General features: G+C 47.9%; 1 protein-coding gene across 1 annotated transcript in view; it reads right to left on the bottom strand.

Moving 5' to 3' along the window:
- ADCK1 (aarF domain containing kinase 1) overlaps nt 1–14,404 on the bottom strand; it is a 105,868-nt gene that overhangs the window by 18,420 nt on the left and 73,044 nt on the right. Inside the window, exons 6-7 of the mRNA XM_069465174.1 lie at nt 7,933–8,091; nt 2,121–2,237 (exon numbers count right to left, since the gene is read on the bottom strand). Of these exons, the coding sequence (XP_069321275.1) occupies nt 2,121–2,237; nt 7,933–8,091 (276 nt within the window). The remainder of the gene's footprint in view (nt 1–2,120; nt 2,238–7,932; nt 8,092–14,404) is intronic.

Raw genomic sequence — 14,404 nt, 5'->3', positions numbered from 1 at the left:
GGCAGAAAGATCCTGCTCCCTTTAAGGCTGTTCAGGAAAAGCCAAGGGTGACCTCTCACCCCATCCAACTGCTTCTTCATTGGCGCCAAAGACTTGGTATTCTGCCTGAACACCCTCCCTGCTCCCACCCTAGACACCCTCAGTGAGGGACGCAGAGTCAGAGCCCCTAGTTATGTTACTGGCTGAGCGACCTCGGGAAAGCTTTGCTCTCGCTGTGCTTTTCTCCCCATCTGTGCAGCGGAAGGTTGAATTATCCTTTTGCTCATCCTCTTCCCCTCAAGCAGCAGAACCCTCCCAGGAAAGCCGGACAGGCAGCTCAGACGGTGGCAGCACTGCCCTGGGTGAAACAGGTTGGGCCCTGTGTCCGTGCAGGCTCCCCACAAGCCCACACATACTCCACGGCCCCCAGATGGGTTTTTGGAGCACTGTTCCCCAAGTCAGGTAACAACAGCTTTCCTAGAGGCCTTGGCCAGCCATAACGACACCTTTCCCTGCCATGTTCCCGGCAGCAGCTCACATGCTTTGATGCAGCCCAAGAGGAGTAGTGCGATCAGGCAGACCTGGGTTTCAGTGCCAACTCTACTAGCTGTGTGACCTTGGGTAAGTTACCTTCCCTCTCTGAGTCTCTGATTTGTCATCTGCAAAGTAGAGATGATAAAAACCACTCTCATAAGTTTATTCAGAAGAAAGGGGCTTGACACAGGGAGTTAGGCATTCAATAAACACTAATGGTAGAAGGAGACGAAGAAGGAAAGGACAGGGCCCAGAGGTAATATAATGAAATCAACCACAATCTAGTTGCCATTCTAAAGCGCTAACCACATAGCAGGCACCATGCTAAGGACTGTTCGTGCCCTAACTCACACAGTCCTTGCAACCCCTCTCAGAGGTCCCATCACTATCCCCATTTACAGAGATCACCAGGAGGCCTGTGCAACCACCACACCCACTGCCACCCTAGCTGGCTCGTCTGCTGAGCCACAGTGTGGCTTGCTCCTCTGGGCCATCTCACCACTGGGACCACATGCTCATCTTCATGTGTTACCTCGGGGTAGGGGGAAGCAGAGTAGGAGAGAACATTCACCCCCATCAGGTCTGGCCCCTGCACTGCTTCCACCCGCCCAGCTGGAGTGGCAGGTCACATCACTGCACTCCTCAAGACCCTTCAGTGATTCCCCAGTACCCCCAGGCTCACACCCAAGACCTTCACCATCTGTCTCTGCATCTACCTCCCCACGTGCCCCAGGGACCCTGCCCCAGCCCTGCCCAACTTCATCCATTCCTTTCCCCTTCCTTGCAAAGCCGCTCCCCGGCAAATTCCTACTCATGCTGCTGGGGACGCAGACTGCGGCAGGGGAGAGGGCCTCCTTCTCGCAGCTCCCTGGGGTCTGGCTGCCTGAGACATGGCTGAAGGATTTAGAAGCGTATCTGACTCCCACGCTAGGCGCCAGGGATTGGGTCTAGTTCCTGGTGAACCCCCACACCTAGCACACAGCAGGTACTAAAAACTGATGAATGTTGTTGAAAGAGTCCGGCTCCACTCCTTCCTGTGGGACCCTGTGGCAACCAAGAAGCAGAAAATGGGGTACAGGTCCCACCCTCTGGCCAGTTTTCCCTGAGACGGAGGAGATGGGAGGAGGGAGACACGAGCCCATCCTTTTCTTCCCTGCTTTATGAGGCCGATGCAGTTGGCTACTGCTGTCCCCTTTCTGTCTGATAGCTTGAGATCTGCGTAGTGGCAGGGAGAGGGGAGAGTGGGAAGAGGGGGGAGACTGTAAACAGGCCCTGCAGGGCAGAAGGATTAAGTCCCACAGATTCTGCACCATCGTCCTCCGTGGCTGCCCAACTGCGTGGGGCGCAGATGACACCAGAAGAAAAGACAGTAATTGCCTGTCCAGGCAGGAGGTGCAGGGAGGGGCTCAGCATTTCCCTGCACCCCTGTGTACAGAGGGTTGGCCTGGATGACCTAGAAGGGTCCTTCTTGCTGAGAGAGTTTGCAGTTGTCCAGGCAGACGGTGCGGCCAGACTCCGAGGCCTCACCTGGACACACTGGACCTGCCTGGGCTGCCCCGACCAAGCCCACGTCCCCTGGCACAGCAGCCCCGACCTCTCGACCTCACCTCATTGACGTCGATCTTGTTCCTCTCCATGTAGTCTCTGTCATTGACCTGCCCACCGTCCACAAACTCCATCAGGAGGACTCGCTTGGTGGACAGCTCCCAGTAGATTCGGGGGACCTGGGGGAAGAAAGGGCGGGTGGGAACGGTCCAGGGAGGCTGGGAGTCAGGGGCAAGGACCACACGAGCCACAGCGCGCCGGACAGCAGCAGATACTCCCTCCCAGAACAGGGCAGAAGAGACCCCAGAGGGACTTCAGCAGTGACTGGGGACAGGGAGGGGTGGTGGCCAGGCTGAGAGAGGCAGGCTACTCCACCCCTGCAGGCTAGGCCCCAGCCCGCTCCCTCAGAGGACGGCTTCCCCCACTCTCCTCCCTGCATCCCACATACTGTTAAGGGCCAAAACTAAAATTGAGCTTGGGAAGAAAACATGTGAAACACCTCATACCTGGACATGGGTGTTTAAAGCTATTTCCCTGTCTCCATCCCACCATCAGGCCCACTTCAGGCTCCTCGCGTGAATCTTAACCCTCTGCCTCAGTTTTTCACCTGGGTATTGGGTGTGTTACAGGTATTGAGCAGACGAGTGAATCTTTACCAAATGATAGATTTTGTCTCTCACGCCAGTTTCCTACCAGCCCCCTGTGAGAGACAATGCTAGATCTTAACCCAACATCTATTCTCAATCTTCCTCTTCTCCAGAGATGAAAAAACTAAATATTAATACTTTCCTTGCCTGCTCTGTGGTAGGTGTGGCCATGTGACACAGTTCTGGCTTATGAACGTAAGTGGAGGTTTGCCAGGGGATTCTGGGAAGGTTGTTATTTTCTTGATAAAAGGGGATGTTTGTATGGTGCTACTTTTCTTCCACTTCTCTTCCTGCCTTGAAGGAGAGTGTGATTCCTGGAGCTGCAGTAGCCATACTGTGACCATGAAGAAAAATCCAAGAAAATCAACACGATGCCAGCCCTGATATTGTCAAACTACAAAAACAATATGAACAGGCAACTGCTACAAGCCTCCTTGCTATGTGAAGAAAATAAATCCTTTTTGCTTAGTATACTCCAAATGGAGCTTTCAGTTACTTGCAGAGAGATGCATTACTAACTGACACATTCTCCAACTCCCTCGGACTCTGAAAACACCCAAAACCCAAAAAGACAACAGATTTCTCCAGGAGTAGGCAAGGGACCAGAGTGCACCGTGGCTGCTGACCTTCCATGAGTGAGTGACATCCATGAGGACCACCCCAGCCAAGAGGGAGGAACTGCTGGGCTTTCAGCATGCCATGTTTCCCCAGAATTTTGATGGGTTTATTTTCTCTTCCAAATAAAGAAACAAGGGCAGCTAATTGAAATGTTTTGGAGAATAAGTTCTTCCTTCACCCTGACCCCATAAACTCATCTAGCAATAACACAGTGGCCCTCAAGTCAAGAAACCTATTTCTTGTTCCCACTTCTGTTAGAAACTTGCGTGTGAGAGCAGCCCCTTAACTCCTTTGCGCCTCAGTCTTCCTCGCTGGAAGGAGAATTGTTTCCGCCCCATCTCAGTAAGGAGCTCTGAGGGTAAAGGGGCCACATATACAAGTGAAACGCTCTGCTTGGACGAAAATCAAGGTGCTATTTTGGTTGCTACTTCCTTGTGGTTTTTGCCATTTGAAAACCTGGGCCAAGAGAGAAATCTGTAACTCTCTGCAACCTTGAACTTAAAATGTAGACTTGCTAGGCATTTTTCAAAAAGTACATTTTTAAAAATGAGTGCAAGTTTGTTGTTTTTGTTCACAGCTTAAATGAAAGGGACATATTTTGGACTTAAATTCTTCCCATTGGGTTTGTCTGGAAACCCAGGCTTGACGGTGGAACCCTGGGGCTCCGGAGACAGGAGGTCAAACCCCCAGCTAGGCCTGCCTAGGGCAACTTGGAAAACAGCCAGGAAAGAGAAAAGGTAGAAAGAGAAAACCCAAGGCTGGAGATTCCCTGTGTTTGTTAATCAGGGTCCTGAGTGTGCTGAGGTTTCCCTGCCAACCCCCCCCCCCCCGCCCCCGCCCTTAGCAAGTCTCCCTCCAAATGTAACCTCTCCAGTCTAAAATGGAATGTGCCCCTGGCTTCAGCTGCTCAGATGTGACACATCAAACCTGGGCAACAGAGGGGTTTGCCATGGAAGCTCGAGGACTGCAGGTGCACCTCAACAGACGAAACATGGAAATGACTGCCAATGCCAAAGTGCTCCCTGCTCAGTTAGGAAAAGTGACTTGCCCATAAATCTCCATGTGGGCAAGGGGGCTTGGGGTGAAATTCACTTCACCGAGGCTCTGGAGCTGGGCTGCCCCTTACCGGTGAGCTGTGTAACCCTGGGCAAATGGTTTGATCGCCTAAGGCCTCAGTTTCCTCTCTGATGATATGAGGTTAATAATGGCACCTCCCTTGTGGGGCTATTACAAGGATTAAAGAATAAATACGTGTAAAGCACTCTAAAGTGTTTACCACAGCACAGACATATAAAAGTTATGTACTAATTAGCACACATCAGGGGTTCTTAATCTTTGAGGTTCTTAGGAAGCTATGACGCTTCTCCAAAAGCACGCACACCCCTCAGTGTATGTCCACCCTGTGCCCTGGGCTTCTCAGCTCCCACTAAGAAACCCTGGGGTGGCCCTGCTTACAAGATGGCCCTCACCCGTCTGCACCTCCACGCATGCAGACACACTCTCGCCACTTCCAGTCCCAAACTCTGTAGGTATAAGCCTTCTCCCCCTGCCACTTTGTCCCCAGTTGGCCCCCAGGTTAGTCATAAACCTCACCACTTGTCTTGTCCCCTCCCCTCCCACTCTGATGCCAAACCCACAGTGCTGGTCTTGACCTTTGGCCTGGCTGCCCCTCACCCTCTCCCATTACCAGTCACCACATTCATATTCAATGCTTGTCTGAGGCCTGGAGATTTACAGCTCAGGGCTAAGGTTCTTAAACCCCGCAAAAGCACAGGAAGACGCCTCACACCCTGAGAGGTGAACTCTTTGCTGAGGCTTCATTATGCACAGATGTTGTGATGGGCTGCCAGTGTGCAAAAGCAATCTATCTCCAGGTTGAGGAGCTGCACAGGGTTCACAGTGCAAAATTCTCTTCCCGCTTGTTATGTGTGTAGGCAAAATTAATTACTCGGGAGCCTTAATTCCACCATCATCTTAGGAATGGGGCGAGAGTTTTGGAAGCAGCAGGTCAAATCGGTACATTAATTATTTATCCATTTGGCATCTTCATTCGAAAAATGTTTGTTATTGTTATTATTATGTGTCTTGGTCTGGCAGTTGCTAGTTGGCCCCAGCCAGGGGACAATTTTGCTGTTTCCATGGGAACAGTGGAGGAGACGGTTCTGTTTGTCTGCTCAGAGTTCTGGCTCTGAGGGGCACCCCTGCTGGGTAAAAGGCAGCAGAGTACGTACGCTGAGAGGAGCACCAGACTTGGAGTCAGAAAATATGGGTTGTTCCCGTAGCTCCTCTACTCAAACTGTCATCTGTAAAACGGGCTGGTGGCTGTTGCAAGGATTCAACATCATAGTGCCTGCACAGTGTTCAATGCAACAGCACAAGACAGAAGAAATATTCTCCACCCCTTTGTATAGTCAATACTTCCTGGGAGCTCTCTCGTGAGCTCTTTATCGTAGGTGGAATTAAGTCCTGCCCCTTGGGAGTCCACAGAAACATGGATAAGGGTCTGTCACAGGGCTAACCAACTTGCATGTGGTCCCCCACTAGATGGAAAGTTTTCTGGGCAGGGGCCAACCTCCAGCTCCTAGCACAACAGGTTCAGGAAAGGCTCAATAAAAGAATGAAAGAAATGGGATATGCAAGTAGAAGCATATCTTAGATGCCACAATGTTATGCTAATTAGTTAACATCATTACTTGTCTGAGAAAGCCAAGCGTTCATTGAACTGGTGGTTTGAGCTTCAAGGCTGGGGCAGAGTCACCAGATCTAGTCTGCACGTCTGGATTTACACGCACAAGAGGATTTGTACATCCACGTGTGCAATGGCGGCCAGCAAAATGCCAATCAAGCATGCTGGGAGCATCGAGACAGACCTGACTCCCAAACCACTCAAAGAGCGAAACTCCTCCAGTGGCTGCACCATCCACCAAAATCAATGTGTCGAGACACTGCACTGATCGCCACAACTGTGGTTCTTCCTCCTGTGATCCGAGCTTTAGGATTGTCAAGTGGTGAGATTCAGACACATCCTCAGTCACTCCATCTCTGTCATTCTGGACAGCAAAAACATAAACACTACCTCCGCTTCTCATGACATCTCCAAAAGCCACACGAACACTTTAGTCCAGAACAAAAGAGCCCTTCCCATTCAGTGTTCTGAGCTACTCTCCCCAAGAAGAGCGCTACTTGACCATCTGCTCTGGAACTAGCACACAGAGCTCCCGAGAGCTCTGGGACCCTGTCCTGCGTTCTCCAGGCCTCCTGAGTGAAGACAGAAGGGCTGATCTCTTCTAGAGTTGAAAGCCAAGCTGACTGTGTAGACCACCAGAGGGGCCCTCCAACCCCTGCACCATGGTGATGAAGGGGTACCCCTGGGTAATGGGCACGAACCCCACTAAGGACAAGGAGTGCTGGAAGAACAGGGTGCTGGCATGCATCTCTCTCATTCCAACCCGAGTGCCCTGTGGGGAACATCAGGATGGTCCTCAAAGACCAGCTCAGTGCCACTCCTCAGAAGAGCCTGTCCTGACCTGATGGGCCATGAGAGACCCTTCTTCTGAATCCTCGGAGCACTTACAATACCTCTCATGATACAGTTGTGACTTTGTACCATTCGATATTGTTTCTCACGTTAAGTGTCTTCTATTACATGAGGGCAGTTCTGCTATAATACTTGTTTTGAAAACACAAATTTGTTCCAGTGTGACTGATATATTAGGAAACAGTTTGATCAAAATGCAAATTTTATGTTAGCTTACATGCACTATCATCTGCGAGAAACACTGTGAATGCAGAAACCTATATCCGGCTGAACCATGCCACCTGGGAATACACACAACACACAGACCTCAAACATCGCCGCACCTGGCTGAGTCACCCCCGTCTGGGTTACAGCCTTCCGTCCCATGTAAGAGGACCCTCCATCCACCACCACACAATCATTCACAAGCAGTAACCCTTCTGAAGCCCACTTCCATCAGCTGATTTCAAGGTAAAGTGCCATGTGGTATTGTGGTCTTATGTATTTCTTAGACATTTAACGTGTGTAAAACTATGCTACTGTTTTTATTCTTACTTTCTTTTGTTTTCTGTGTTCCTGATGAGGTTTTTCAGTGTTATCCCCCTAACTCCATTTTCCTCATAGGCCCTGTGGTTTCCACTGTGCGATTCTGCATACACCGTGGTGATTTCTAGGAACACATATGTTGTGCTATAGCAGAACTAACCATATATTAAATGAACTAATGTAATACACATATCTCTGGAACAGTGCCAGAATACAGTAGCGTTAGCTATCGCCACCACCACTGTCATCATTCCATGCTTCATGGAGCCACAGACCATGGCATATAGGCCCTTGGGTAGTGCTCAGTGTCTTGCAATTGTCAATTATTCAATAAACATCTGTTTAATTGACTGACAGGACAACAGTCACACTTGGTATTTCTTTATAAATTGCCTTCAAGGGCTTTAATGTGCACCAGCAGTGAAAAATGATTCATCCTCAGTAAGAAGGCTCAGAGAGGAGATGTCCCAGTTATGTCCTGAAAGGGGGTACCAATCCCCACTCTTCCACCAGACCCCCCACTCCCCATTGCCCTGCCCTGCCTACCTTTAAGAAGTCAAAGTGCTTGAGCATCTGGGCCACTTTCTCAGCATTCCTCCCTTCATTGAGGAAATCCAGCTCCAAAGGCAGGTTCTTCTTGGCTTCATCCACCAGCCACATAAATTCAAACTCTGGGAATAGCTGTTTCACAGCCAGGACGAGCACCTGAAATCCACCAAGCACCCCGTCAGTCAGCCCACAGCACCCACCAAGGGAGGTCCATTTCCTACCCTCCTGCTGGGTCCCCTCGGGAGCAAAGGTGGGTGGAGAAACTGCTCCCCTGGGGTCCATCTCTGTAGTCTACACCAAGTCCAAGATGATGATAGCCGGCAGTGACCATGACTACTGTCTGCTATGCACTCCCCACGTGCCCAGCACTGGGCTAAGCACTTTACTTACTACCCCACTTAATCCTCACAACTCTGGGAGGTGCACAGACGCACATCCTATCACCCCCATGTCATACAGGAGGAAGCTGAGGCTCTGAGAGGTTATATGATTTTCCCAAATTTGCCCAGCAGTGGAAGTACAGAGCCAGAATCCCACTTGGGTCTACCCAACTCCAAGGCCCTTACTCTGAAGCACGTCGCTCAACTGCTGCTCTTGCTGCTCCCAGATTTGTTCTTCATGGTCCTGTTTACAAAGCACTGAGAGGGTGCTTCAACTGTAACTGTCATTTTTTTTTTTTTCTTTTTTAAGCTGACTGGTTGGTACTCGAGCATTTATAATATTATTTTCTATACTTTCTGAATATCTAGAATATTTCATAATAAAAAATTAAATTGGAATAAGAAAACAAGGCTGGACATGACAAGAGATAAAGGATTTGACCACTTGGATAAAAAGCTTGAATTTTTGGCAATTTGGATCCACAGTAGATTCTGGAGCAATGATGTGATAAAAAGCGGGTTTTAGAAGACTTATCTGACATCCAGGTGTCAGTTTAATGACGTGAAATTAAACATCACGGCAGAGAACAAGAGCCCAGTGATACATACAGAGCACGTCACAGCCCCTCCGTGGGCAGGGACTCAGTCCTGGGGCAGCCCCACCACCAGGGCCCAGGATTTGAGACGGTTTCACGAGTTCACGGGTGCTGGCTCTGTAGTGAGCGAGCAAGGGTGATACCAGGGATGTGGAAGGTTCTCCAGAATTCCGAGAGGGAAACATAGAAGGCAACTCCCCTGCTCTCCCATAAGCTGTCCTGTCGGTGTTCAAAGCCAGGCCTGGGGAGAACCACTGACTGCTGGTCCCAGTAATTCTTGGTATAGATTACAGTCCAAGTTCTCTGAAAACACCCACCTCCACCCCTGGCTACAGCAGACGGCAATGAGCAAGGACTAAAAAGCCATGGGCCTGGTGGTATCAAAACACCTGCCCCTTCTAATCTCCCCAGAAGGACCCACTGGGTCACGGCTAAGAGCCTTGTCTTGTGCTTCTTTTTGCCCTGGTCTATGATATTATGCCCAAAAAGGCATTAACCACGTGTGATCCAAAAGAAATAAATCTAAAGCCAGGCCATTAACTAAAAGGCACTTATGGCTTTGTTTTCAAACCCTATGTCCTGGGTACCAGATGCCATTCTCAAAGAATCACCACACAGGGCTATGATACTCAATTTCTACCAAAACCCCTTTTAATTATCTTAGGATGTAGTTTAATTTCTTTTCAGTCTTGTCTGGTCTTTCATGGGCAAGACCTGTGACCTTATGATAATCGATTTAGTTTATGTGTTGTTTCTGTTTGTGTCACATGAGACTAGGAGGGAGAGGAGGCAACAGAAAGGCCCAAACTGCACGTGTCAGATCCAGGCACCTGGGCATGGCAGCCTCCAGACATCGCATCTAGTCACGGTGCCCTCAGATGGCCCTCGGGAGCCACCGAAGCTGGGGCCGAGCAGCACAGGAAACAGAAGCGACTCACGCGGGCTGTGGCCAAGCACGCCATCTAAGGCACCCGAACTCCACTCTCCGGGCTCTGAGAAAAGCCCTGCGGGCATTTTGCTCCCATCTAAATTTCAGACGGCCTCGCCCAGGCAGGGCAAGGAAAGGAGCCACAGTGAGGCCCCCTCATTTGTTCCATCATAATTCACTGATTACCCTCTAGGTAATTAGCCTGGGCCGCACAGGAGTATATACAGGGAGCTACCGGTAGCCCAGTGAGGCCTATCCCTGGGGGGTGAAGCTTATGGCCAAACAACAATTCCTCATTTACCATATGGCCGTTGTTATTTGTGAAATTTTAAATTATTATTAATATCCAAATAGCACTGAGATGCACATTACAGATTTTTTCTAGTACTAATCAATGACATAATTAGCCATTACTAACACTATTGGTTATGATTAATACCTGATGTCATTAATCATAAAAGCAGGCATCGATTTTATTAATAATTGCTAATAACTAATTAATAAACTGATTCATAACCCAAAAAACTTTACAGTGCTCATAAAACTGGTTACTAAAGCATGCTGTGGGTCGTGGGTCAGTCCCTTGGTTACTTTAAACTGAACAGCCTTGTTTGAATGCAAGTGAGTGGTTCTCAGCTTTATGGGAGGTCACCATCTTTTTTATGGGAGGTTATCGATTTGAAAACCTGATGCCAGCTTTGAAGCCCAGAAAACGTACATACTCACATAATTTTGCACATAACTCAGGGGGTTCACCAAACCCTTGAAATTCACTGGTGGGGAGGGGAGGTCAGGCTAAGAGTCATCTGGTCCAAGCAGTTTTGGGCTGCTGCCATTTTACACTTTTCTTGGCTGAAGAGAATAAAATAAAACTCCTCAGTTTCACCTTCTGTTTTCATTCAATTCCCTTCCTAGATGAATCTATTTAGCCTACCCTAAGCAGATTCGTTTCATTTTTCCTTTTTGACAACAGATGCAATCAACTAAAATAAAACAGGTGTTGTTATCAATTCAACTTTTTGATTTTTCTCCCCAAATGTATCTTCTCCATAAAATTCTTCCAACAGCCAATGTTTTCACCAGCATCTACCACGTGCTCAACACTCAGCAGATGTTTATTAAATACTCACACGAACGAATGAAGGAACAAATGAATGTTGCAAAGAGTTTGTCTTCTCCTCTGAGACAATTATAGTTTCACCTGTGTGTTACCCAAAGGGATTGAGTTTTCCTGTTTCTGAGGTCTTGGTGGAAAGAGCAAGAACCTCTACATTTGGGGGAATCACAGTTTCAGAATCCCTGAGAATTCTCTACTTGATCTGGAACCTTATGAGTCAATCAAGGTACATTCAAAAATTAATACTTTCTTCCAGGTAAAATAATAAAACTATTTTCTTGTAAGGTCACTGGTTCACAGGAGGAAAAAAAAAAATCAATCGTGGGCCACAAAGAAATATAATGGGGAAAATGAAGAGTCACATAGAAGTTTGAAAACTAGTGACTGTTATTTGCAATAGAAAAAAATTGGAAATTATCATTATTTAGCACATACTACATGCCAGGCACTGTGCTACAAGGCATTTTACAGACGCACTCTTGTTTAATCCTCTTCTTGCCAGTTTTACATAGACGAAAACAGTTTCCTGGAGGTCAAGGTCACATAGTTTATAATTGCCAAAACAGGATCCGGACCCAGGTTTTTCTGTTCTTTCTTTATGCAGCCCTGCCTCGTGCAACACAATACAGGACAATGCAATAGGAAGCTCAAGATAAGACACAGAAAGAGCTTTGTAAACTGTAAAATGCAACTGAAATGCGAGTTACTGTTATCAAGTTATTATATATTATAAAAGAAATAATGTGCTGCAGAAAAAGAGCACACTAAATAGAATGCCTGTACCAATCCAAACTGGTAAAAATGAACGTCCGACAAGATCGAAAATCAATTCAGAGTGATGTAGATAGCTTGCCATTCACAGGGTTTATCTTTGTTCTGATAAGTTATTAAAGTACACACGTTTTAGAAAACAGAATTATAGTGTGAAGAGAAGTTTCCATGGGATGGCCTACGTCTCTGGATATTTTTACATATATTTTTAAAAATAAAATCACTGTTGGCTTCTGTGCCAACACAAACATTACCTAGCCACCCACTGTTCAATCAACACATTTAGTAAAGAAACAAGATGACAGACAGCACGCACTGCAAATGCTGCTCAAAAAAACACAAGAGCACGACTGTCACAGGTCTTTATTTTTAGAGACCCTTGGGATGGGCCAAATGACATCAAGTGGTGCTCAGGCCAGAGAGTTCTGCGCCAACATAGCAGAGTCTTAGGGACTGGTGGTACATGGTGGGCACAGTACTTGGCCATGAGTTAGATTCCTTCGGGATGACAGAGCAAGGGGGTGTTTTTCACTAATCAGAAGCCTGAGAGGAACCGGGAGTGATATGGGGTGGTTGGGACCTGGGGATTATGGCCTTCCCACAGCTCACAGATCATCTGAGTCCTACCCTGCCCTCAGGCAGTGAGAATGGAAATGAGATGTGGCCCGCTAAGCTCCCTGCTAATGTGGGCAGAAAGGAACTGCTGCCAGCAGACGGATGGACTATGCTTGTCAGTTCACCCCCTCCTGCTGAATCATTGTTCCAATCTCTAGGCCCAATTAGTCTGGCTCTGGACAGCCACTCAAATCAATAAGAGTCACTGGCCGTGCATCTAGAAGTAGAGTTGCCCCAACTATTAAAGGGACGCTATCAGGTGATAATGACAAAGCTGAAAAACATCCCTCCCTGTGCCTTTCTCTTTTATGCAAAGTCATTGACACCATCAGATTCACCGAACACCATTTGCTGAGAATCAGCCCCCATTCTCTGCCATCACTAACAGTCTAACCCAGAGACCGTCTCCATTCCCCAAGAGGAATGTCAGGTTCACAGGAGACACAAAGCACTAGGGTGCCATGTGCTATTGGGTGCCAACCCAACAGCCATCTCCCCTACCTCCCTGGCTAACAGAACCCCAATGCTGTGCATCTTTCATGTCCACCGAGGAAAGCAAGCCTGAGAGGGTGAATCAAGATTGGTTTAAGCCAATCAAGGTGGTCTCATTTCTCTTGCCAAGATTGATTTAGGCATGGGCATTTCTCTGGCCAAGAAGAAATGAAGGGAATTCCACTAGAGAACTCCTTTTTTATAAGGAATATGAAAGGGGGTGGGGGGAAACCAGGCCCTCTTTGGCATCTGGGTGTGACCTAGTTGTAACAACAGGAACTACTGCAGTTGTTTTGGGCCTCTGAGGGACACTCGCTTAGGAGAACAAGCCAGGAAGCTGAGATGGCAGAGTGAAAGACAGAAAGAACCTGGGTCCTCACAAACCACAGTGAGGTGCCGGATTAGTCCAGCTGATCCAACTTCCAGATGTCTTCACATGTGAGATAATATGGATTATTATTATCTATTTCACTTTCAATTGGACTTTCTGATTCTTTTTTTTTTAAGCCAGTCAAATTGGATTTTCTGATTCCCAGAGCCAAAAACAGCCTAACTGATACAACCAGTAGTCACCATCTCCTTGTTCCAAAGTCTCACTCCCGTAGACCTCTACCCTCCTCTATCCTTACAGCAGATATATATTTGTATTTATAAGCTCACCTCTTAAAATGCAAATATGCAGAGGTTAAACCTATCAGTCACTCTCTTTAGTGTGAACTATTTTAACTAGATTGCCTTCCTTGCAAGACAGGATGTGCTCAACAATGCAGGGATGGAGAACCTGCAGCCTTGGGGACATGTATGGCCTTCTAGATCTGTGAGCGTGACTTTTTGACTAAATCCAAATTTTATAGAACAAATCCTTTTAATAAAACTAACTTTGAGGGACAAGAGATGGACAACAGGAGAGAGCAGGAAGGCACACAATACCTGGAACTGGTATGAGACGAGGCACAGAGGACTATGCAGAAAAGTAGCTTTGCCTCCCCTCTAAGTTTCTGGTGGCTAATGTAGCGCTAATGACCCCTAGAAATCATTCTCCTCCTGCCAAGAATGCCTGAGCACCTTTCTGGGGTTGTCATTCCTAAAACCAAGATACCATTTAGGTCTGGATTCAGGAAAGAAAACATAACTCGTTTCAAATATCAAACAAGATTAGCTTTCTAGTTGGGCTCTTCTTGCTTTTGTAGCAGAGAAGGAGCCAGGCAGGACTTTTTCCACCAGAGACCAAGCCCAGTGAGAAGGCAGTGCCACCCGGTGCTGCTGCTGATGCTGCTGGTCCTTGGGGCTGTTTTCCTGAGGCTGTGAGCGTGGGTCTCAGCTGTGCCTTGTGATCCTGGCCCCAGCACTGCCTCAGCCACTGCCAAGGAGCCACTCTGTACTCTGCACCCAGCCCGCCAGGCCGTGCTTCCCAAGAAAAGCATCTGATGCTTATCTTAGGGAGGAAGATGCCAAATCTTTATTACTGCTATTATTGCTGTGACCTTACAGCAAACATTACTTAGGGAGCCAGCGAGGCTCTGAGCAGAGGAAAAGTGATAGCTGTCCTCCCAGCCCAAGTGGGCCTTGA

This window comes from Eulemur rufifrons, chromosome 2 (genome assembly GCF_041146395.1).
Source record: "Eulemur rufifrons isolate Redbay chromosome 2, OSU_ERuf_1, whole genome shotgun sequence".
Lineage (NCBI taxonomy): Eukaryota > Metazoa > Chordata > Mammalia > Primates > Lemuridae > Eulemur > Eulemur rufifrons.
This window is presented reverse-complemented; position numbering and strand designations above follow the sequence as displayed.